The sequence below is a fragment of the Microcaecilia unicolor genome, chromosome 5 (genome assembly GCF_901765095.1).
Source record: "Microcaecilia unicolor chromosome 5, aMicUni1.1, whole genome shotgun sequence".
NCBI classification, from domain to species: Eukaryota; Metazoa; Chordata; class Amphibia; order Gymnophiona; family Siphonopidae; genus Microcaecilia; species Microcaecilia unicolor.
Window position 1 is genome coordinate 287,503,499 of NC_044035.1, and position 26,569 is coordinate 287,530,067.

At 43.3% G+C, this 26,569-nt stretch overlaps 1 protein-coding gene across 1 annotated transcript in view; it reads left to right on the forward strand.

The window, feature by feature from the left end:
* CRYBG3 (crystallin beta-gamma domain containing 3) overlaps positions 1 to 26,419 on the forward strand; it is a 138,939-nt gene extending 112,520 nt beyond the window's left edge. The window contains exons 18-22 of the mRNA XM_030204260.1: positions 9,956 to 10,095; positions 12,884 to 13,007; positions 16,364 to 16,522; positions 20,827 to 20,986; positions 24,457 to 26,419. Coding sequence (XP_030060120.1) covers positions 9,956 to 10,095; positions 12,884 to 13,007; positions 16,364 to 16,522; positions 20,827 to 20,986; positions 24,457 to 24,545 — 672 coding nt within the window. The 3' untranslated portion in view covers positions 24,546 to 26,419. The remainder of the gene's footprint in view (positions 1 to 9,955; positions 10,096 to 12,883; positions 13,008 to 16,363; positions 16,523 to 20,826; positions 20,987 to 24,456) is intronic.
* The last annotated feature ends 150 nt before the right edge of the window (positions 26,420 to 26,569 follow it).

The window sequence follows — 26,569 nt, forward strand, 5'->3', positions numbered from 1 at the left end:
AATTCAACACAGGAGGGAGAGATATTTTTTAAGTCTTATTGAAGTTTGGATCCGTTCAGAATAAATAAGAGTGAATTCTCTGTGTGTGTGTGTGAATGGAGATCTCTTCTCTGTCTGGCCATATGTTGGGAATATCTGAACTTGAAGTGGCAGTCTAGCAATGGAAATGTTTTTGGGAGACTACAGTCCTGTTCCAAAACCTAAATCCAAACTGTAGGACTGGGGCTGTGAGCACAGAGAGCAACAGCTTTGCCTGCAGAAGTCCTCATGTGCTCTGGTACCTGGTACCTTGCTCTCTGCCTGGGGCAAGTTTTCTGCTCCAGTACTAGCTGTCCATTGAGCTCTGGCATATGTGGGGTATTGTGTGAACTGGTTTGTTGAGGTGTAGCAGCATTTACAGTGGCACCAAGTGCATTGTTTACCACCTTGGAAAGTGGGAGGGGTTAGAAACTGTGAATCATTTTCACAGGATTCTATATTGTGCACAGTCTCTTAACATTGTATGTATTTCCTGATAGCATCTTGGTTAATGAGTACTGACTGTACTACTACAGTAAAAGGGTAATTCTATAACCTAGACATCCAAATTTAAGTGCACATTACTCCTATGAATATTTAGAATACCAGCACTTACAGGCACATGTGCTCACATACCCACATATAGTTAGCAGGGCACCTAAGTGCTATATTGCAAGTGGAGAAATTAAGTCTTACCTGATAATTTTCTTTCTATGAGTCCTTCCAACTATTCCAGAACCTGTGGGATAGTTGTGTCCATCAACCAGCAGATGGAAATAGAGAACTGAAAACTGAGCTGAGAGATATCTCTCTTGGCATCCAGTCCAGCTCCTCAGTATTTACGTAGACAAGCAGTAAGGATAAACTTAGAATAAACACAACAACCTTAAACAACTCGTTAACCTAACACTAACCAGACAAGCAAACATGTGTGGACCTCTCTCATCTCTGGACAAACTTGTAGAGAACAAGAGATATGCAGAAAGCACCACGCAAGGTGACAGTCATTATTTCACTCATTACTTTGCACTGACTAGACATCTCAGAAACGTAGGACAGGCTTCTGGAATAGTGGGAAGGACCAAAGGAAAGAAAATTATCAGGTAAGACCTAATTTCTCCTTCTATTACATAGCTTCCCACTATTCCAGAACCTATTCAATGTTTAAGTGGAGGAGTAGCCTAGTGGTTAGTGCAGTGGACTTTGATCCTGGGGAACTGAGTTCAATTCCCACTGCAGCTCCTTGTGACTCTGAGCAAGTCACTTAACCCTCCATTGCCCCTGATACAAAATAAGTACCTGAATATATGTAACCCACTTTGAATGTAGTTGCAAAAACCTCAGAAAGGCAGTATATCAAGTCCCATTTCCCCATTCCCCTTTAAAAGCAATCCCTAGAATGGGTGTGATCCTGGTGCTGCTGCCCTAAGGACCAAAGCCCCAAAACTGGCTTCCAAGCACGCTGCAACATCCACCCTGTAGTGCTTGGCAAAGGCAGGGCTTTTTTGAGCGGGTACTGAGTACCAGCACTTTTTCCATTGTCTGCTAAAATTGACCCATGGACCCCAAATTTTAATGAAAGAGCTCAGGCTCTACACATCAATTCTGGCTATTGTGGGGTGGGTCTCTCAGTGATCACTCCACCCTTGATGGGTGGCCTAGCATTTGAGTACTGGCACCTTTTTTGCTAGAAAAAATGCACTGGGCAAAGGTGTGCAGCGTTGACCACGTCACCACCTTGCAAATATCTGCCAGAGACACTAAGATAGTTTACACTCAGGATGTCACTGTACACCTCGTAGAATGAGCCCACAAGGCTAGAGGAGCCTGCTTCCCTGCAAGCAAATAAGCTGATGTGATAATCTCCTTCAGCCATCTAGCAATTGTGGGCTTGGGAGTCATAAGGCCAAGCCTGTGCTTGCCAAAAAGCACAAATAGTCTGTCCAATTTGTGAAACTCTTTCTTTACTTCCAGATATCTAATGAGGACTCTGTGCACATTGAGAAAGAATAGTGAGCCTCTTTATCCTCTCTGTGAAAGGATGGAAGCTCCACAGATTGTTTGAGATGAAATGCTGATTCCACTTTTAGAAGAAATAAAGGAACCATGCACAGGGAGACATCTACTTCTGAAAAGTGGAGAAAGGGATCCTGACGAGAGAGCCTGAAGCTCCAAAACCCTATGTGCCAATGCAACCGCCATCAAGAACACTGCCTTTAGCATAACATCTTTCAAGGAAGCCTTCCGGAGTGGCTCAAAAGGAGGCTTCTGAAGAGCCCAAAGGATAAAATTAAGGTTCCACTCTGGACACGGCATACAAAAGGGAAGCCACAAGTGGCCTGTTCCCTTTAAGAATCAAATGATATCTGGGTGAACCGCAAGAGACGTCTTTTGTAGTTGGCCCCTGAAACAGGCCAAAGCCGCAACCTGAACGTTTAGAGAACCCAACACCAATCCTTTCTGAATACCTGCCTGGAGAAATGCTAGGATTTTATTCTATTCTATTCCAGCTTCTGTATCCCACTAATTTCCCTCAAGGAATCATAATGGGTTCCAATAAGGATCAAAACATATACAATATCAATGAATTATCCGCCACAGACAAATGTCAAGAATCAAAATATTTTTGAAATAAGTTTTTAAAGACTTCCTAAACAAGCAATAATCTGAGATGGTCCAGAGTTGAGTAGGAATAGAATTCCATAATTTAACTGCATAATAGCTGAACAAGCTATATAAAAAGCATTTATAGTGAATTTTAGTCATTGAAGTGAGAACTAAATTTCTAAAAATATTGACTATGAGTAGGCTGATTTAGTGTTCTGAATTAAATTAACATGATCTAATGGACAACATCCATAAAAAATATTGTTAACTTGGCGCATTAGGTAACCAATAAAGGTCCTTAAAGAGTGGTATCACGTGGTCAAATTTCTTACAACCGAAAATCAACCTCGCAGCACAGTTCTGCAACAATTGGAGTCTATTTAAAAGAACCTGATTAATGCCGGCGTACAATGAATTACAATAGTCCAAGTGTGGCAAAATTATTACCTGTACTAGTAGTCTAAATTGTATAGGATAAAAAGAAGATCATAAAGCTCTAAGTTGTCTTAGTTTTGCAATTACACCTCTATACAAATTATCCACTTGGTGTTTCATAGTTAATTGTGTATCCAGGGATTCACCTGATTTAAGGACCAGATTTTATGGGATTCTAGTTATTGATGTGTCAAAATAGAGCAATTTAGTCTTAGCTGTATTAAGTTTCAATAAATTCGATGATACCCAGTTATGAGTCTTGAAATTGCATTCAGAAATTAGAACACCAACTTCATCAATATCCTATGACAGAGGTATTAGAATAAAGATGTTGTCTGCATAAGAAGCAGTATAGAAAGATGAAGAGTTGAAAATATTACCCAAAGAGCTTATAAAGATGTTAAACAACACTGGCGACAAAGGACAGCCTGGGGAATAACAAATACAGAACGCCAAGCCTCTGAAAATTTCCCATTTTTCCTTACGCTACTAAGGAAACCCTTAAACCACTCCAAAACATTTCCAGCTAATCCCATTTCACTTAACCTTTTCATCAACAGTACATGATCAACAGTATCAAAGGCACCTAAAACATCGAATTGCATCAGAAAAGACAAAATATTATGGCTTAATAAGGTCTTAACTTTAGTAACCAGTGTCACGAATAAGAACTTCTTACTATGCATAGATCGAAATCCGTATTGGGATTTGTGAAGACAATGATGTTGATCTAAATGGGACATTAACTGTGCTGCTGCTATTGATTCTATTAATTTTGTAAGTCAAGGAATACTCACAACTGGACGGATGTTGGCCACTTCAGTCAAGTCTGCATTCTTATCTTTTCACCAAGCCCCTTCTAAACATCTATATGATCTTCGCAGAACTCTTAGCGTTTCATTAAACCAGAAAGGGAGTGAAGTTGCGTAAGACATTCCGCACTGCCCTGAGCTCCAAGTGATTTATCGACCACTGAGACTCCTGTTCTATCTAAGTGCCATATGCCAGATGGAACTTGTAATGAGCTCTCCAACCTGATTTGCTGGCGTCTGTTGTCACCACATCCCATTGTATTATCAAAAAGGGAGCTCCAGCAGTCACATTCCTGGGCTACAACCACCACTGCAAACTCCATCTGGCAACAAGTGTCCAAGGAAGACCAGCGACTGAGAAGAGACTCCTGTAATGGCCACATTTGCCCATGCAAGTTTCAAGTTTTATTAATATTTACTATCTTGCCTAATGGGTAATACCATCTAGGTGGCGAACAATCTAAAATCATATCAGGTATATGTAAGTAGGTCTCCTTGAGATCGAGGGCGTTGAGAAATTCTCTCGCTTGAACCGAGGCTATGACTGCTCTTAGTGTTTCCATGTGAAAGTAGGACACTCCGAGGCAGAGGTTTCAACCTTTAAGATCTACGATTGGATGAAGGGTTCCTTCCTTCTTTGGGACAATGAAGTAGACAGAGTATCTGCATTATCCCTCTTTGGCCTGGGGAACTGGAACAATGGCCCAAAGTGCCAGCAAGGAATCTACAGTGGCCTGAACCTCGACCACCTTGGTTTCCTTTCAACAAGGAGACTTCAAGAAGAGAGGAGTGACTGGGTGGGAGAACTCCAGTTTGTAACCTTCTGTAAGAATATCCAGAATCCACTGGTTTGATGTGATTTTGGCCCACACCTATCGAAACTCCTGAAGACGTCCTTCCACCAGAAGAAGAGAAGAGTGGACCAGTCTTGCATATATCACAGGAGACATTGGGCGCTCTAGCTGACTGAGAAAAGGACTTCCTGTCTGCACAAAAGGAAGATTGGCATATTTGAAAGCGGGACTTCTGACCATATTGCTGATGACCAGGCCTGTATCGTCAGCTAACTCTAAAGTGAAGTTGAAGTCCCACCACCCAATATGGACGACCAGAGACTTTTGGCTTATCCTCCGGGAACTGCTGTGGCTTAGTTTCCCCCTAGTTCTTTCACTAAGTTACTGAGATCTTCTCCAAATAGCCACTTCCTTGTCATCAGCAGCAGATGAATCCAGAAAATTTTGGGTTATGACCATGTACCAGCAGGTGGAAAGTACAAAACTGAACTCTGCCACATAGGACGGTATGCTCCTTGGTCATTCATAGTAACATAGTAGATGACTGCAGATAAAGACCTGTATAGTCCATCCAGTCTGCCCAATAAGATAAACTCATAGCATAAAGTATGATGTGATACTAACTACATATATATACTTGATCTTGATTTTCAGGGTACAAACTATAGAAGTCTTCCCGGCACTGGTCTTGTTCTCTAGTCAGTATTCTCTATCTCTAGCAGGTGGTGAACGGTCTCTCACAAACTCCTGGTTTCTCCTGCTTCTGTGGCTCCTGTTCTGGGTTCCCTGGTTCAGTTGAGCTTGGGGGTGTCTAGGCTGGTAGAGGTGCTTGACTTGGGGTACACCTAGTGGTGCCAGGTCCCTCCCTCCTTTTGCCCCCTCTATCTCCTGCCATTTCCTTTGTCCTCATAGAACTTTGAAGAAAAAAAAACTAATGCTGGAAGAGAGCAGGTTTCTGCTTATATGGCATTCTGGAGGAGAGGGGGTGTCTCTAGACACCTGCAGCTGTCTGGATTTAGCCACCTGATCAGAGTCAGAAGACCCATGGGTGCCATGAACTTCAACTTCAGCATATGGTGGCTTTTCCATTTTGCAGCTCTCTGCACCTTTAGCCACCTTGGGGCTGTTCCGGCATGGATGATTGCCCTTCATATTATTTAGCACTTGCACTATTTGCCTTTGGTACATTGTAGCCTTGCAGCTTGGGTACTGTGTGGGATGCCCCCTGGGTGCCTGGTAGGTTGCAGCCTTCTGTTTTTTTTGAGCTGATTGGCAGAAGACAGTTTGTGGCACCTTCACTGGCCTCTTTATGGCCGCTGTTCCAGGACCTTCCTATTGAGGGCTATGCAGACTGCCTGGCCTTGTTGCCCACTGCATACTGTCAGGTTATTGCTTTCTTGAGTGCTCGCTCTCTACTGGGCAGGTGGTGTGGTTGTCTCTTTTTGCTTCTACAGGCACTCCGCTGTTAGCAGCTCAAGCTGTGTCAGCCTCTGGCAGTTCCTGTGACCGTTATCAGCCTTTGCCTCACAGTGATAGCTTCAGCTCAATGCATGGTTATGGCTTCTTGGCTAGCTCATGGCTCTATAGTAGCGATAGAATTTGGCTTTTTCATGGTTGAGCTTCTTCTGTTAGTATATGTGGAGCGTGGCTCCATCACTGTCTATACAGTCCAGTTTCCCCTTTCCATGTGCTGTGCTACTTGGTATTTGACTGTGGTGCATGGTTCTGGCTATATACCCTGTGGCCACATCACCATATCTAGAGAGGTCCACTCATGCTTCGCTGGTCCCAGTCTCAGTTCAGTTCTGTTTCGGGATGCTGTTCTCAGTTTCCTCTTTGTTGGTTAGAATGGCTCCCTGTTGGGAATGGGGAGAAAACCCCTCCATTTCTGTGTGTGGAATGCAGCCCAAGTCTGTGCCTGGTGGCTGTGGCTCCTTTGTGGGCACAATTCCATTTCTGGTGACTGGGCACAGCTCCATCTCTGCCTAATGGGCTCAGCTCCAACACTGCCTGTTAAATGTGGCTACACCGATGCCTAGGGCTTTTCAGCTTGGAGAAGAGACGGCTGAGGGGAGACATGATAGAGGTATATAAAATAATGAGTGGAGTGGAACAGGTGGATGTGAAGTGTCTGTTCACACTTTCCAAAAATACTAGGACTAGGGGGCATGCGATGAAACTACAGTGTAGTAAATTTAAAACAAATCGGAGAAAATTTTTCTTCACCCAATGCGTAATTAAACTTTGGAATTCGTTGCCAGAGAACGTGGTGAAGGCGGTTAGCTTGGCAGAATTTAAAAAGGGGTTAGACGGTTTCCTAAAGGACAAGTCCATAAACCGCTACTAAATGGACATGGGAAAAATCCACAATTCCAGGAATAACATGTATAGAATGTTTGTACATTTGGGAAGCTTGCCAGGTGCCCTTGGCCTGGTTTGGCCGCTGTCGTGGACAGGATGCTGGGCTCGATGGACCCTTGGTCTTTTCCCAGTGTGGCATTACTTATGTACTTATGTTGAGCCATAGTTTAATGGGATAGAGTCAGCATGGTTTCAGCCAAGGGAAGTCTTGCTTCACCAATTTGCTTCATTTCTTTGAAGGCATGAATAAACATATCGATGGTGAGCCAGTTGATGTAGTGTATCAAGATTTTCAAAAAGCTTTTGACAAAGTTCCTCATGAAAGACTCCTGAGAAAATTAAAAAGTCATGGGATAGGATGTAATGTTCTGTTGTGGATTAGGAATTGGTTAATGGACAGAAAACAGAGGGTAGGGATAAATGTCCAATTCTCTCAATGGAGGAGGGTGAATAGTGGAGTACTGCAGGGATCTGTAGTGGGACTGGTGCTATTTAACACATTTATAAATGAATCTTCTTCAACTTCTCCTCAGGAAATTGATCTAAAGCACCACCAATGCCTCAGAAATAAAATTACTGAGCTCCTCTTTATGAAACAACCTCAGTCATAGGCGCCCCGTATAAGAGCCCAATCGTCGACTTCCGCTTGTGGTGCAGCCCACCCTCCCGCCCCGCGCATTTTCATCTTTTATTTCCGTGGCAGCGACGTCAATGAAGAAAAAGACTACAGGCTCGCCGCCAGCTTCTCCCTTCTCTCTGCACACAGTGTCCCGCTCTCGCGGAAACAGGAAATGCATCACCGCAGAAGGCGGGACACTGTGTGCAGAGAGAAGGGAGAAGCTGGCGGCGAGCCTGTAGTCTTTTTCTTCATTGACGTCGCTGCCATGGAGCGTATGGAGGTAAGCTCCGCCCCCTTTAGCCTCCCCAAACAGTTGGGCTACCGACCGTCTATGACCTCAGTCCTTTCGGGTCATCCCCTTCCTTAGGAGGGAGCTCTCCCTCTTCTAATGGTTCCTTCAATGATGGCTTATCTGACTAGACTGAAACTACATCAGTTAAGGAGGGAGAAGCAGAGATAGACCTCCAAGAGTGAAATGATGAGGCTAAACAAGATCTCTTAGGAGCTGGAGAGGCAGCGGGGCAAGAAACTGAAGTACCTTGCAGAAACACTGACTGTCCCTGCTTCAGTAAATAGGCCTTGTGTAAGAGCAATATAAACTTCGGAGAAAACAAAGATCCCAATGCAGCTGAACGCTCAACCTCGGGCCCTGAGGTTGTAAAATGGCAACTGTGCTCCGCACGTAGTCAGACAGAGGCTGTTCCTCACTGCCAGTCTGTCCTGACAAAATGGCACCTGCTCCTGCACTCTCCTGCATCAAACTGTGCACCAGCCCTGCTAGAGAGCCCGAAGTGCCTGGCATATTTGGATGCTGCGCCAAATCCAAAGACATGCTGCCACCTACCGTTTCTATCATGTTGCACAGAATTCCTGGCTTGCATGCACTGCAACACCCCAATGCCAGCCAGTGGGTTCCACAGCAGGGAAAACTGTTTTAACTGCCTCCGTGGGAGTCACCATTCACCCCAACTTGGACAAACACAGTACAACACAGCCCCAAGTAGTGTGTCAGGATCCCTCCCCTGCACTAAGTAGAACTTGCGGTCCTCCAAGTGGTTATGAGTCAAACTTTAGTCAGACTTACCTCTGCTGGCTGCTTCCCCTGAAGCTCACAGTCTCTACAAGTCTAACCCCTGTTGAGAAAGAATAAGGACTGATACTTTGTCCCATGCTCTCCAGTAAGCCCTTTTCCTTCTCCTTTTTTTTTTGAAAGGTCGTTGTGCTAGAAAAGGAGAGCTCCAGGGGAGAGGTGAAGAGAGGGAAAAAGTAAATTTGCGGGGTAACAGAGACAGGGATCTGAAGACCTCCAGATATGACTCTGCAGACTCAAGTCACCTGCAAAGCTCAACTGGGGACCAGTTGTCCAATTGGACCAGGAGCAAATTACTCAGGACCAGAGCATGAAAAATGTGTCCATCCACCTGGTGAAGATAGAAAATACCCAGGAGCTGGACTGGATGCCAAGAGAGATATGTCTCAGCTCAGTTTTCAGTACTCTATCTCCACCTGCTGGTTAATGGACACAACTATCACATAGGTTCTGGTATAATGGGACGCTACATAATGGAAACCTGCTTAACTTACATAGGGGTTCTTTTAGCTTACGCTAATGAAATTAGCACACACTATGAAGCCCATATTGTACCTATAGTCTTCTTAGAATTTAGTGCATGCTAATTCTGTTAGCACGCACTAAGTTTTAGTAAAAGGGTTCCATAATGCATATTTGCAAGAGGGCGTGCACAAGGGAGAATCATGGGGGAGAATATAGATGGGGTCCCACTTACATATGTATCTTACAGAATATTGTATGCTATGCACATCCCTATAACATTTAAATACCTGAATTTACACAGCTCTATGGCTGGTGTAATTGTGGGCACCTAAATGCTAGACATGCTCATACTGTGTTATGCTAGTATTCTATAACAGAAGGCCTAGTGGTTAGGGTGGTGGTCTTTGGTCCTGAGGAACTGAGTTCGATTCCCACTTCAGGCACAGGCAGCTCCTTGTGACACTGGGCAAGTCACTTAACCCTCCATTGCCCCATGTAAGCCACATTGAGCCTGCCATGAGTGGGAAAGCGCGGGGTAACAAATGTAACAAAAAAATAAACTTAGGTGCCTAGGCTCTGTTATAGAATAGGATCCTACTGTGCAACTTCAGGGTGCCTAAATGGAGGCACCCTCTTATAGAATTGCCTCCTACATGTTTATGCTCTATGTCCATTCCAACAGTGACTCTGAATGTTCCTGTGAGATGTATTTTTATTGTCATATTCTTATCACTGGTCCCACACACATGTTCAGGTGTTTGCAGAGCCCTCTATCAGCCTGTTTGCTCTGGATTCTTGTGAGGGCCGAGAGCTACACTTTGAGGACGCTGCGCATAGCATCCTAAATGAAGACCTGCACTTCTATACCCAGTCAGTCAGGGTAGAGAGTGGACTGTGAGTATTATATGATCATCTCCCCAGCTTGTATGCTTTTGCTAGTGTATGTGTGCAGCTAAGAACAAGAGCCATAAGATGTGAGATGAATCATACTTTTCTCTTTACCATTACTACATTCCACCTGGTCTTGATGGTTTCTTGTCACATGGTCCCTTTTTCTTTATAAGTCAGCCTGGCTGTTTGATTGGTTGGCAATAGTGCATCTGGATCTATTCCAACATTGGTATCTTCTGGTACACTGGTACACCTGCTTTCTTCTTTGCTAGTTTCCCAATCTGTGAATGTATTTATTTATTTTAAAGAAAAATCGCCATAAAGTCTCAACTAAGGCCAATGGGGCGTGGATTCAGTGGTTGATAACACTGGGACTCTGACCAGCCTTGCATGATTTATTTATTAATTTATTTTTTAACAAGAAAGCAGTAAGGCAAATGTCTCTATTCACTGATGAGAGAAAAAGTTGAACGATTTAAATCCAACCCTCTATAACCAGTGTCCCTTTTAAAACACTGGTGGTAGCTTGGATTAATTTACAGGGAATATCAGAGGTAACATTAAACCCAGCAGTACATCACTGCACTGTGGTGCTTTAGATTACCTGTCATGTAGTTTGCCTCTCTCTCTCCCTTTAGAGCTGCAACTGGATGTGGTTTTGACACTTGCCATTGTCTTTAAAGACACAGGAGATTCTCATTTGTCTTGCATTTGAAGTTACCTCTGCTGCTGGGTGCTAGCAATACATCCTTTTATCTAGTAACAGCACTCACTTTTCTGTTCAAGTGCAAAACTATGTTTCTCACAGAAATGGGGCCTTGCCTTCCCGTCTTCACTAGGAGTATCCCAGGATAATCATTCTGCTGTCAAATGCACCTGTAATGCTGAAGGCTAGAGCTTGCCCCTCACCATATTCAGAGAACCAGCTCAGCTTGCCTCCTGCTTCCTAAAATACTTTGTACTTTCAAAACCAGTGTCAGCTTTTTGCCTTTGCTGGGGTTTGTCTGAACAGCTGGGTGCCTGGAGTTTGACAGATGTTTGTTCCAGGTGATACTGGAGAAACTCTCTGTTGAAACTCCTGGCTTCAAACTGGCCCTTGAGAAGAAATGCAAGAATTTCAGGCTTCATTTCCTGTTTGAATTCTCTAGACAGTTTAAGTGACAGATGTACATGAACAAGCTCCACCTGCATCTGGATCTATTCCAACATGCTTATGGATCAAATGAAAAGAGGTTATGATCGAATTTATTTTGAAATACCCAACATAAATCTGGATGTGCCACCTGCATATTCAGTGCATGAACGGTTTGTTCAGTGTTTTCAAGAAGGGATTATTTCCAAACAACTGAGAGACCTTTATCCTGCAAGGGGGAGAAAGCACTTTGTAAGTGAAGGAGATGGAGGTTGACTTAAACCAGAGGGCTACTGAAAATGAAAATTATTTCAACGTTTATGATATTTAATATGTTTGAATTATTTGAGTTGTCATGAACAGTGCATGATTTACAAAAACACTTGTTTTGGAAACACATTTTTAAAAATTATGTTTAAATTCACACTTAGAAGAAAAAGGTCTTCTTTCTGTTGGCAGGTATGTGAGAGGGAAAGTCAGCAGACCACATGATAGTTGTTTGAATGAGAGTTGATAGATGTTATCATAACTGTACTGTGTTCTTTTTGTGAAGAACACACATAGTCAGGTGCTTACTGAGCACATTCCAGTCCTGGAATCTTGTTAGACTGGTCTGATTTTCTGTTTAATCTCTCTGACAAGGAAAAGTGTTAGAGGTGCACCTGAATGATTACTGCTAAATGGGCATGCAAAGGTCAGAGTTCTCAGCAAGGGGTTTGTAACTCTACTCTTCAGGATATCCATGGTGAATAGTTGCCAGGTGTATTTGCCCACATACGTGCTAAAACCAGACCAACTAACATAGCTGAGATGCCCAGGCCCAGATTTAGGCATAGACTATATAGGGAAAGACCTCTGGTGCCAATATCTGATAGGTGCTGGAGCATTCCCAGGCAGAGGATTAGCAGAGCTGACAGAACTACACTGCAGCCCTGCGCTTGCTACTCCTTGCTTTGCCCGCTGCTGCTCCTCATTGGGAAAAGCAACAGTGGCCACGGGAGATGAGGTGGGGGGGGGGGGGGGGGGGGGATGAGCAAGCAAGATAAAAAAAAGGGTGCCAGTACACTGTACTGGTGCATACCAGCCCCCCCACAAAAATAAACCTGCATAAACCAACCAGGTTTTGCCTGCAAACTGTTCTGGGAAACGAGGTATGGTAAATGCATGGTTAAGACAGAAACCAGGAGAATGGATGTTTGGACAAAAGTTATTTAGATGACTATAAAGCTTGGATGCAAGACCTGGGTGGAGGAGAGAAGAGGGAAGGTGGTGGTGGTGGTGGAGGAATAAGTATGGGAACATGTATACTGTTCTACTCAAAATGGTAAAGAATCAGTGAGGAAGAGAACAGAATCTGGTGTGGATAAAGTATGATATCCTACAGCCTATTAAGCCTCTACAGCTGGGATATATCCTTGGTACTACAGAAATAATCGGGCAGACTGGATGGGTCTGTAAGTCTTTTTTTTGCCATCACCTACTATGTTGTGTAGATGCTGATGAAAGTTTGAGGCAAATCTGGACAGTTGTCCAGTAACTGGACCATGTGAGAGAGAAACTGATCTGAGCATGTGGCAGTGATCAGTCAGGTTGCAGATAGATGCTGCCAGCACTCTTGTCGGCATGTGCACTTTGTGGCTGTGTTCTGTGTTTATGCAGGTGGATTATGTATGAAGGAGCCAGCTTCTTAGGAAGACAGGTTCTTCTGGAGCCCTGCGAGATCCCAAATTGGATGCAGTTCAGCGGCTGGAAGGCAGTTGGTTCCCTAAGGCCTGTGAGACAGGTAAATATTCAGCAGATGCATTACAATAATGATTTAGCAACCTCATTTAGAGGATTAAGCAGCTAGATCAGCCCTTTGGAAAGTGTTGTGGTGACTGAGCTGCTTTAAAAATGGCTGGCCTTGAGGGCAGGTTTCAATAGTAGGAGGGAAGTTTCATTTGTAGCACAAATGTTCTATCCTGCTAAATGAAGTAACTAAATATGGGTGCAGTGACAGCTGTCCTATATCTAGCCAGGCTGTGGGTGCTTTTATTTTCAAAATAAAATGAAAGAAAACAAATGAAATTTCATTGTTTTTTTCATTCATTTTCAAATTGAGGAGCAGCAGCTGGCCTCCCCTCCCTACCAGGGGAATAGCTATGTGAGGCCACGGGGGCATGGGCCCCCCCCCCACAGATTAAGCACTGGCCCCCTGTACTTTTGACCCCCCCCCCCCCCAGCCGCAGACCCCCCTCCCCCCCACTATAGATATAGATATAAACAATTACCGCACAGATGGGAGGGAATTCAATAAATGGCACTGGAAAAATTCAGTGCTAAGTGCTATTCTCTAAAGGGCACATGCCTTATATAGAATAGTGTTTAGCGCAGATCCTGTACCTAACCTTTGGGTGCGGGATGCATGCTGAAACCTGGTGTAAATTCTGGCACCCAAATTAGGCAGCATTCTGTAATTTCACGCACAACTCTTCAGAATGTCCCGACATGCCCATGGCCATGCCCCCTTTTGAGATACACACCATGGGAGTTAGGCGCAGTGCCATATAGAATAGCACACATCCAAATGCACACGTAAATTCTGAGTGCCAATTAACATCAATCATTGGTTGATAGCACCCAATCATTGATAGTTCAGAGCTCATTTTTCATTTTATTTGCACGCGTAACTTAGAAGCGTGCCATAAGTCGGGCGAACAACTTGGAGTGCCATATATCGAATCTGGAGGTTTGTGCATACAGATGGCAAAACAAATGCAGAATGCTTTCGTGCACCCCACATTACATAGTAACATAGTAAATGACAGCAGATAAAGACCTGTACGGTTCATCCAGTCTGCCCAACAAGATAAACTCATTTACATGGTATGTGATACTTTATATGTATACCCGAGTTTGATTTGTCCTTGCCTTTTTCAGGCCATTTTTGCTGCCTTGGGTGTACATTAGTGCCTAATGCCACTTAGTAAAGGGCCCCTTAGGGAGTTAAGTAGCTTCACTTAACAGACTAAATTTTAGCTGAGTTAAGGGCTCTTTTGCAGAGCAGCGGTAAGCCCAATGCAGGCTTACCGCTCACTCTTCAAGGACTACTGCCCAATACGGCTGCCAGCGGTAGTCCCACTCCTGAATGCGCACCATTTGGGCGGGGGAGGAAGAAACCCCCCAGAAATGGCTTGTGCAGCGGTAACCTGGTGGTAATCGGGCATCATTGTGTGCTGCCCAGATACCGCAGGAGCCCGTATCGCCACTTCAGTGGGTGTCAGTAAGGGTTTCCTGCCGCATGGCCACACGATGAGTTCTCTTACCACATGGCCTTGTGTGCCTAGGGGCTTTTTACCCGCTGCGGTAAAAAGGGCCCTGGCGCGTGGGAAAAATGACCCACGCTGCTAGCGCAGGGCCCTTTTTTCCACTGCTTGGTGAAAGGACCTCAAAGTGTACATAGAATTTTAGCCACAGTTTAGCTGGCTAAGACGGGCACCTAGAGGGTTTGAAAATAGTTTATAGTTTATTGATCTTGCTTAACCGCTTTAGCTGCCAGAGCAGAGCTGAGTGGTGTACAAAGCTAAAAAACATATGGAAAAAGGAAAAGAACTACAAATAATGATAGGAAAGAGTAAGTATCACACAAATAAAGAAATGGGGCACTGTCATTCAGAAAGCGGTATTAGAGCACACAGTCAAAAACAGAGGTGACTCGACCCTATGCTGTCAGACACTGGAAGTTCAAATGATCAGACACTTTGCAACATGTATGAAAAAACTCAGCAGAGAGATTGGTTTCTTTTTTGGGACCATAAAATACCACTGCCTTTTACCCTCTGATCAGTCTAACATGTCAGTGCCCTCCCCTCCCCCACTTCAGTTTTTCCCTCACACTACTATTGGAATGCATTTTAGTATCTGCTTGTATGTTCTGGCAGCGAGTGCTTTTTGCTCATTCCATTTCTAGACCAGAGGAAGGGAGTGTCAGTTGTTTGAAAGCTAGTCAAGAAATGTATTATGTTAATTCAATAAGAAGCTGTCACCATTTTTTTATTGTTTGCTAACCTTCATTTCCCAGTCTTAAACAATAACTCTGTACTTTACCATATTGACATTTCATTAATGTGTGCAAGAAAATCAATCCTCTGGAATTGTTTTTTTTTTTTTTTTGTTCCTTTTATTTTTACAAAACATCTAAGATAATCCTCATTAATACAACAGGGTTCCCAGTTTGCAACTCTTTTTTTTTTTTTTTTACTTTCTAACTGCCTAAGTTTCTTTAACAGAAAATGTCCTTTCCTTCACTGTAGTGTGAGTTCAACTTGCAGCTTGTAGGTGCTGTTCATAGTCAGGCCTCAGTGATCTGGTTTAGTGTTGACAGACAGCAGCCCACATAACACGAGAGGTTTATGAGAAAGTGCACTGAGCTGAACTGAAAGAAAAAAAAATTGCAGCCTCAAATCCTGTCCATAATCTAAGCAGTTTTTTTCTTCCCGGGCAGCAGGAGGGATATTTTCAAAAACTACTAGGATCACTGCCTTTTGTTGTCTTCACTGTACATTCTGAGGACACTTTCAAACTGTCCTCATTTCTGCTAACGCTGCATGTCATTTTCATCAGTGTCCTTTGCACTAATTTTCAAAGTGGAAGTATATGCATACATTCACCTTGTAAACTGCCTAAGGAAAACCACTCACCCTCACACTTGCTTTTTGTGTAGATTGGCTAACACTTAAAACAAAAGCAAGTTTTGAAAATACAGAACTGCACAATTTGTAACAATCCCCACTCTAACACTTTCACTGGGCATACCATCGCTGAATGCAGGTAAAATTATGCATAGTGGAACGGTGTGCATACCCATAACCCTGGTGCTCTCTGCAAATGTTTGCACAGAAAGTGCTGTTACTCCTAAGGTGAGACATTAGTGTTGTTATCTTCAGTTCTGAGTTTCACCAAGAAAATTGTGTTAGGGCAGTCTGAGTACCTGTGTGAGATTTTCAATGAATGATTTTTGGTTCTGCTACGGTTAGTGCTGCACCCTTCCTGAGCATAAGCCCAGAATCTTCTGCTATTCTCTGATCTGGGCCCAGTACACTTTGATTGAGGGGACTGCTTGCACAGAAGATAATGACCTTAGTCTTTTCTGTCTTTCAGCCCACAGTATATTTGCGAATTAAAAACCAAGCAGAAGAGAAGTACCTAACAGTGACAGGGAAACTGAAGGACATCAGAGCATCATCTGTGTGTCTGTCTGCATGGAATGGCAAAGACACTCAGATTTGGTACTATCGTCGTGGACTCATCAAATCCAAGGTAACTCATAGTCTAGAGCACTTAGCTTAAATAACTTTTACTAATGGAAAGATGGTGTTCATTTTCTGTTGCAGACTGTGTAAATCAGAACCATGGGAAAAAGGAAAACCAGAGTTAGTGAAAAGTCATCCATATTCAGAGCAGGCATAGAGGGACAAAACCTGCGTGGAACAGACACCTTACTGGGTAGACTGGATGGACCGTGCTGGCTTTATCTTCTGTCATTTACTTGTTTTGCTATGAAAGTTGCCCCTAGGGACAAGGATTCTTGACATTTAGGGGCCCTTTTACTAAAGCTTAACGTGCACTAATGAAATTAGCGCACGCTAAGCTTTAGTAAAAGGGCCCCTAAGTAAGAAAGGTTTCACATCTTTGTTGTGTTTCTTTAGAACAATTAGAAAATACATATACTTTCTAATCCCCACATAGTTTCTTTAAACCTAAAAAATAACAAACATCCGGTTCCTATCTGGTTCTGAGGCAAAAGTAACAATTAATGTAGCCAAACACGACTTTTCTAAGAAGTCCAGAAGATTCGAATTATCTTCTGAGACATCCTAGAAAGAAGAATCAGATGATCCAGGAACAGCCACTCCAACTCCAGGTTTCACCAGTGGAGCACCACTTCTAGTAAGCACCACGACAAAGTCATCCAGTGTTAGCTGTCTGCACAATGGGGCTGCAATGGGCTCAAAGACATACGCCCTGATTCCTTAGCATCAGCACCAGACCTATCCAAAAGCTGTGAGTTGTGTCCATTGACTAGCAGGTGGAGATATACAGAATTGTGAGTTGTATCATATAAGGGCACCATGCAGCCATAGCAGTTCAGTATTCTGTATTTATCTATCTGTAGCAGGTTGTGAATGGTTTTCTGCAGCTTTGGACTGGCTAACTGTAACCTGCTCCTGGTCCTTATATTGGCTGGTCCCAGTTAAGCCAGGGGATAGCTCCTGTGGGGTTTAAGCTATTAGGAGCATACCCAGAGGGATCTAGGTCCCTTTCCCTTCTCTCCATCCTCTACTGGAACTGGTGGAGAGAAACCTCTTGATAATAATAGATCAAGGACTCAGATAAATGGGAGGGATGGATTGCATGTGATTGCAGTGCAGAACTTCAGGGAGAGAATTTGGTTCGGGCAGAGCAGCCTTCCTGGTAAGGTTGACTCTCCTATTTGCTCCCTGCCAGCTCTCCTGAGGTAGCCAGCAATGGATCTTGCCACCATGGCCCTTAGTTTCATCCTCTATCTGCACCACAATTGTTGGAAGTTAACAAGCAAGTCTTCTCTGCCGGCAGCTCCTCTGGTGAGTCCCCTTCAAAACGGCAGCACTGGCAGGAGCCAGGAAGCATTGCTCCCAGTGCAGCTCATGCCAAAGGGCCTCGGGGCAATGCTCCATGTGCCACAATTTCCCTGGGGACTTGCAGGCAGGACTTAGAGAGTTCCTTCCAATAAGGCTGGGAGAGTTGGGGAATGTGTTCCCTAAAAGTCAGGAAAAACATAATTCAGCCTTACCACCGGCCCATGGTTTTCTCTCAGAAACCACAGGAACTGTTGCCAGCATGACTCCCTGTGCTCAGTATGCCTCTAGGGAGCCTATATCTCAGGCACTCTTTACAGCTACAGGGCTCTTGGATTCAGGTTCAGAATGTTCTTTTAGCACGAGCAATGCTGCAGCTGTGCAGTCCTTGGCTAGGAAGGAGGGTGCACCTATGGAGGATGTTGTCTTTTTCTGCAGAATTTATATTACTATTGCCTTAGGCTTCTTTTAAAAAGAGCTAGGGCTACACAGGTTCTTCCACGTACATCTAGGGCTTTGCAGGATCCCTGCATCCTTCAAGTGGTTTCGGTTGGACCGAAGGAATCAGACTTGGAATCTGTGGCTTCCATTGCTCCTTCTGCTGCTTCTTCAGTATGTGCTCCCACCTTGACTCTAAATCTTCTTAATAGAATCCTTAGACGAGGTGGAGCTTTCGGCAGATGAAGGGGAACAGTTCACTGCAGTTAAAATGTTTAGGAAGGAGGAACTCCCAGAGCTTATGGCTAAATCCCTGGGGGCTCTTGATATTTTTTCTTCTTCGGCTCAGGAAACTGTGATCTCTGGATCCCAATTACGGAGGGTATTAAGAAATCTTCCAAAGCCTAGACAATTATGAAGCAGGATTCTGAGTGGGTCAATCCATGTCTAAGCTGCATCCATTTGTGCATTAAATATGCGTGTGCTAATCATTAGCGTGAGCTAAAAACACTAGCTCGCCTTTGTAAAAGACTCCCTTGGTGAATGTCAGAGCTGCCAAGTTACCCGGCTCCAGAAGGGAGAATTTTTTGGCCAGCCCTGGTTTTGAACTTACATCCCTCAGCAGTCTGGTAGTTGTAGTCCATAATTCTACCCATTGAATTCAGTACTGCAAGTCCCATAATACAACATGATGAGCTTGTCAGAAATCCAGGACCGTTTAAAGCTCCCTCTTGGAACTGGGTAACTTTGACGCGCTGGAATGTAGTCACCAAGAAAACTGCCATTCCAGTGGAAGGTGGAGCTGCTCTAAAGGACCTTCAGGTTCATAAATTTAAAGCAGTCTTTTGATGTAGCAGCAGTTGCTCTCCTGACTTCAGTGTGCAGTGCATATGTGGCTAGAACTGGTCTTCACTGGATTCAGCATTCATCTGACCTACAGCCAGAGGATGAGGTTGGGCACCCAGAGGATTTTGCTCATCTGGAGGTCAATCTGGCTTATTTTGCAGATTACATTTTGATTTGGTTCTAATGTTTACTTTAAGTATGACCCTAGCAGTTACAGCAAGATGGTTACTGTGACTCAGGAACTGGACGACAGATGCAACCTCCAACACTCACCTCAGCAAACTCCCCTTTAAGGGGAAGATGCTCTTTGGTGAAGATCTGGAAAAGCTGATTAAAGATCTGGGAGAAACACAGCCTCAAAGGCTCCCAAAGAATAAGCTCAGGCCTTCTCGAAATCCTCTGAGGTGGCTCTGTTTTAGAGAAGCTAAGCACTATAACCTGGGACATTCGAGTTCCTTTCAGAGGTTGTGGTTCTAACCTTAGAAATCTTCCTTTTATAATGGCAAAAAAGGTGCTTCTCACATGGGTTGACAGATGTCCTCCACCAGTGCATCCCAATGATGTGGTCCTCATCCACTTGTTGAGGAGTGGATCAAGATTATTTCCAACCAGTGGGTTCTGGATATGATCAGGGAGGAACACAGACTGTAGTTTTGACGATTTTATACTGGAATCTCCTTGCAAAGTGCGATTCATACCACCTTACAAAATCTTCTAGATCTTGGAGCAGTAGTTCCTGTGCCAAAAGCATGAGAAAGGTAACAGAAGATATTCAACTTATTTCATTGTTCCCCCAAAAAAGAGAGATCTTTCCGTCCTATCTTGAACCGCGCTTGAGTTTCTCATTTCAGGACGGCGTCTTTTCACTCAGTGATAAGTTCTCAACAGCACTAGACCTCAAGGCATGTTTTCACATTCTTAACTGGCCTCTTCATGAGAAGTTATTGAGGTTTATGAATCTTGGACAACATTTCAGTTAAAACTCCTTCTTAAAAAAAAAAAAAAAATCCCCAGGTTAAATGTATGACTATAAATTTAACTGTATAAATACAAGGGAGGAAAAAGTATCACAGCCCCACCGGGTTGATTGCACTTTCAATGTGGTTTCACAGGCAGTTACCTCATCATCATTAAAAAAAAACAAAAAAACTTTCCCTTGAATGTCCACTCCACAATGGTGCATTTAAACATCACAAGCAAATGAAAACAGTAAAGATACTGGAAACTTATCTGTGCTCAAACATGTACATTTCTGAAAATAAACATGGGGAGAGAAGTCAGAAACAAGACCTCAGGTAGGCACCTTCCGGGAGATTTTACCTTCCAAACCTTGCTTTCGTACTTGAAAAGGATGAGCTGCATGGTTCTGAAAATGGATAATTTCTCTTATAAATTACCTTGTGTTTATGTTGGTTGGAGTGCAGATTGTGTGGAGAAATTTGCTGCAGTGTTTCACTGTTCTGTGATGCCAAATATTTGACCAGCAGAGCGGCTAGCAGGCATTGCCCTGGCACAGGATAAAATCGTTATCATACCTGAGCTCTGGCTCATATTCTGAGGTGCTTGACCCTTGAAAGTCATTAAATATGTTTCTGTACTCAGACCACACCTGGTTTCAGTTCAGCATTTGCTCTCTGCTTTGCTATTGTTATTGTTGACACTGGATAATACATGTGAGTAGCGATAACCACAGGGATATTTTCCTTTGTGCAAATCCCCTAGGTCATGGGTGCTTGCTTGGATGTCATAGGTGGCCGGGAGGTACCTGGATCTAAGGTAGCACTGTGGATCGAACATGGGAAGCCAAGGCAGAAGTGGAAATTTCATAAGGATGGTACAATATCCTGCTACTTAAATGATCAACTCCTTCTAGATGTGAAAGGTGAGTGTGAGGTACAGTTGTGCACGGGGACATAATTTGGTCCCATCCTCATCCCAGCTTCAGTCAATTCTTTTCCATCCCCACCTCATGCCATTGCTACCGTTCCCTCACCACCCTTATGCATTTCTGCTGTGAATTTTGTTTTTGTGTATTTAGGGGGTAATTTTATAAAGTCATTTTAGTGCATATGTAGCAATTGAAATGACTTATTAAATTAGATCAGATGTAAAAGTAGGCAAATTGGCATGAAGGCATTGCCAGGTGTGATGGGAAGTTTGTAGTCTGGGCAGAACACAGAGTCACATATAAGACACTAAGGGGCTCATTTTACTTGGACTTTGTAAGTATAAGCACTTTGAAAATATGCATCCTGAGTCACACACATACTTATACTCTACATGTAGATAGTATGCCTTCTTTTGAGGAGACATACCCCCTAATTATACACATGGCACTCAAAATTGCACATGCAAATTTGGGCGGATGCCCAGTTTGCACGCGCTATTTAATTGAACAAGCCAATTAGTGCCAATAATTGTGTGCTATCAATTATTGTGCTAATTGGCAATTAAAATGTATACACCCATCTTTATAGTCACTGTTCTATAAAGAGGCACACGTAAATTTTTATGCACACATCCAAAAAGGGGACGGTGGGCATGAGAGGTCATGGATGTTCTAAGAATTTGCACACACTTTTACAAAATACACTCGATCCACACCTAATTTAGGCAGGGGAATTTATACCAGGTTTCATTTGGTATAAAAGTTTGGCACTGATCCCCATGCTATATGCTATTCTATAAACGGCACTCAACTCGGAACGCCATTTATTGAATAGTGAGTGCTTAGCGTGCATTTTATCAGCAACCAAATTTGGGCACCATTGACTGAATTGGATCCATAACGTCCATGCCTTCAGAGTAGACACAGTTGAAGAGGCAAGTTCCGAAGCCTAAGTATGAAAAGCTGTTCTCTGGCTAAATGCAAGTTTTTTCAAGAATTCTATCCAACATAAGCACATTTTTTTCACTGAATATATACTTTACAAATCTTTCAGTGAAAATTTCACTCATCCTATGGCTATCCATAAAAACAAAAAATGAAGGCAGATAAAGACCATTTGGCCTATCATCTACTATTCCTTCCTCTCCCTTAAAGATTCTTTGTACTTGTCCCAAGCTTTCTTGAATTCAGATAGTCTTCATGTCCACCACAACCATCACTAGGAGTCCATTCCACATATTCACTACCCTTTATGTGAAGTATTTCTTTTGAGTACTCCTGAGTCTGTCCCCTTTCACTTTCATCCTATGCCCCCTCACTCCAGAGCTTCCATTCACTTCCTATGCATTAATTCCACAGATGTGTTTAAACATGTCTATCATATCTCCTCTCTCTTGCCTTTCTTCTAAAGTATACATATTGAGATCTTTAAGTCTGTCCCTGTACACTTTATGAAAAAGACCACTGATCATTTTAGTAGCCACCCTCTGGCCTGACTCCATCCTGTCTATATCTTTTGGATGGTGCAGTCTCCAGAATTATACACAGTACTATAACTGAGGTCTCACCACAGACTTGTACACAGGCATCATCACTTCTTTTTTCCTGCTTGCCATTCTTCTCCTTGTGCACCCAAGAATCCTTCTGGCTTTTGCTGTCACTTTTTCTACTTGTTCAGCTACCTTAAGATCATCACACACGATCAAGACCCGAGGCCCGCGCTTCTTTAGTACACAGTTTTTCACTCCCTATGTACAGTTTACTCAGGTTTGTAGCTCAAATTCATGACCCTGAATTATTTTAGCATTAAATCTTAGTTGCCAAATTCTGGACCATTCTTCAAGCTTCACTAGGTCCCTCCTCATGTTATCCACACTATCAAGGGTAGGTACTCTATTGCAGATTTTGGTTTAATTCACAAACCTTACCAGACAGCCCTTCAGCACTATCATTTACAAAAATGTTAAAAAGAACTGGCCCAAGAACCAAACTTTGTGAACACCAGTGGTAACATCCCTTTCCTCAGCGTGAGCGCCATTTAACACTGCCCTCTGTTGCCTTCCAACCACTCAGTCAATTTATAGCCCATATTGAGGGCAGTCTGTTTCTAGTATGAACTCATTTGGCAGGGGGGGGGGGGGAGGGGGGGAAAGAGTACTTACCAGGCTTTTGGAACTCAATTATATAACTCAATTTATAAAGGCACAGGCACATGTGTATCTTTATAAAATAGGTGCCATTCTGCCCAATTAGCTAAGGTGTCTGTTATAAAATTACCCTTATGCCAGTGGTGTGTGAGGGAACAGAAGCAAACAGCATAGATGAGAACAGCATTCCATGCTTGGAATTTCAGTTCCTCCAGTGGGAACTCTAAAGAGTATAAGGAACTGGGAGGAAGAACAGTATGAAAGTTGTGTGTTAGGATTGAGAGCAGTAGGGATAACAGTTCTAGGGCAGGTGACCTGTGGCAGAATTGTTGCATGTTCTTACCTGCTCACTGTCTCCTGTCAATAACGATACAGAATGTAATGTGTACCATTTTGTAACAACCAGAGAGGGCCACTCACTATCCAAAAATGCACACTGCAGAAAATATCAGCAATTAATATTAATTTGGCAAAATGGAGCCTTCATTTTATTGTTGAATGGAAAAAAAAATGTGTTTCTCACTGTATAGTGTGGGTGTGAGCTGGCAGCTATGGCATGCTGTATAGTCCCATTAATAGTGGTAGTAGTGTGTGTGTGTGTGTGGGGGGGGGGGGGGGGGGGGAGGTTATGGTGAGCCACAGCTGCAGCCTGCAGCAACCAATCCCTGGGACTGCAACAGTCAAACCTACACAGGTAGAGGAGGAGCAGCCGCTCATATTGCCAGAAAGTTAAGTCTGTAAAGAAAGAGCCAGCAGTGCCCCTTTGTTACTAAATTCAGAGGCAGAATATTACTCTTCAGAGTATTACATTCTCATAACATTTAAGAAAAATGGTAATGCAGGCAAGAGGTAAGGTAAGAGTTAGGTATTCACACAGGAGTTAGGACTGCCCTGGCCCCAGCATTGTGGAGAGTAGCAATAGAAATCAATTCCTATAGCACAGAGGGTAATGATGAGAATGTAGACCACAGGAAGATGTGAGATTCAAATGCATTGTTTGGAAGAAGCAACTGTGTGCTTCATTAAGAGAGGCCACCCATCTCTTTGGAGCACAGGAATAAATGTTTCTTCACCCTACAGGTAGAAAGTACTTTATCATTTGCTGATTTTAGTTATTGTGGTCAGAGGATTGTATAGTCTGCTAGAACAATAAAATCCCAGTCCATGTCATACATCTTGTAGTCTGCTGCACTTTTTCCTAGACTCGTATATATACTCTCTACACTCAGTGGAAAAGTTCATTCCTGCCAACAACACAAGTCTCTTGATCCATGTTCTTCTGGACTAAACTGCTGTTTCTGAACTTTTGATTTCTAGGAGGCAAGTATTACGACAAGACCCACATAGTGGTGAACCACCCCCTGGGAGATAAACTACTGCAGAAATGGGCTATAGAAATATTATGAGACTGGTGCTCTACAAATCAGGATTCCGCATGGGGAATCATACAGACTGAAAGGCTCCAAACCAGTGAACTCGAATAGCAAATTTGGGTTCAGTAGTAGTTCAAGGCACATTACATCAGGTACAGCAGGTATTTCTCTGCCCCCTGAAGGCTCACAAGCTACGTTTGTACCTGAGGCAACAGAGAGTTAAGTGACTTGTCCAAGATCACCAGGAGCTGCAGTGGGATCATACTTCACAAACATCATTCTCAACAGCCCCTTGTACATTTTGTTTTGTTGCCATTCTAAAGAGACTTGAACCCTGGAAGTTTTACCAAACTCCCCAATTCACTGGCCCTGGTGATGCTGTATTGTTTATCAGGCATGAAGTCACTTTGCACCTACAGAATGAGTACTGTACAGAAGATTCATGAGTGACCTCGGGGAAGGAAATTGGTCTCTTACAGAGAAATGGGCAACAATGCAGCTCCCGAGTTAAGTGTTTTGCTTTGCTTGGGACTTGAGGTCAGTCACATCTGTCTTTTGTTCCAGTACCCACTCCTCTTTTCTAATCTAGCACCAAGGAACAGAATCAGCCGAGGAACAGAGAACAGGATATCAGCTTGCATTCTGCAGCACAAAGCAGGTTTGGGGACAGGTTGTGCAAGACCCATAAGAAGCTGGGAAAGACTATGACATAATACCTTTGCCTGCAAAACATGCTGAACAGGCAATTTTAAAAGCAAACACTGATGATATTGAGCACCTTACCTACCTCAATTCAAGTACAAAAGCTCATTAATGATGAAGGGTTTCCACTGTGGCCATGCATCTGCCAAGGTCTAGGAAAAGGAAGGTGAAATATTTTATACAGTACTTTAGCACAAGCAAGATGAGATGCCACTTGGGATTTAGGCTACAGAAGGGGGAGTTTATGGATCTTCCCACAGTGACAGTACAGGTGGATAGGCACCTCCCAAAGAGAATCCAGGGTACCTCTGGCAGATGCCTGATCACATCAGCTCCTTCATAAACATTGACAAGGAGAGGGAAGGCAGCAAACACCATGACGGGGTTTGCTTTTACATCTGCCTTACAGACAGGCTCTAATTGAAGTCTCTATTATAGACTCCCTTTAGTAGTGATTTTCACTTGTTTCTAAACACTATGGATTTCTTCTTTTCAAAAAAAAATGCACTTAGTAACTGTACCAACATGAAACAATTATGAATACAATCATGTGAAAATAAGTACAGAGAGAGAAACGAAGCTATCCAGATTGCTGGGTTTCTGGATGGAAAGATCATTGTATGCACAAGTTAGTCTTCTGTTTGTACTGATTAAAGCCTCAGGACAGCTCTTGATTATTGAAATGACTCCTCTGTATTAGACACACATGCACAAGCAATTCTTTCCACTGGGCCTCATGATGCTTCAGCAGAGACTGGCTACAGAGAGGTGGGCAGGGTAGCAAGCACTACATGAAGTCAGTCTATGGGAGGGAATATATTTCCTCCCAGTTCTGTGAGTAAGGATGCCTGCGTTGATGATTGTAGGAAATGCCTGATGGGCTTTGAATCCCACAATGGCTCCTGCTCAAGTACTACTCACAATAGCAGGCAACTCATAGGGTGAAATTTAATAAACTTAATCATGCACTTTACCGTATATAAAGCAATACTCATTCTGTGTAAAATAAAAATGTTTAATTAGAAATGCCTGGTCCTTCTGGGAGCCACTGGCTGTTGTGTCAAGGTAAAATCCACACTGCACAGTAGACACAGCTTTACCTTTCTGAATGCAAAATATGGCTGCTGCCCTGTCATGTTTAATGTAAATTCACAGCTCTCTGTAACAGATTTTTTTTCATAAGTATATTTTATTATATAAAACTAGCAGTTGTCTTTGTTTTTGTGCATTTCTTGTGGCAAAAAATGCATGCGTGAGGAAATCTTCATCTGCAGATGAGAACATCAGTTATGAAATGCTCTAGGAAGTAATGACATTCTCACTGGATTTACCAAGCTGGCTCAGTGGTAGTGCTG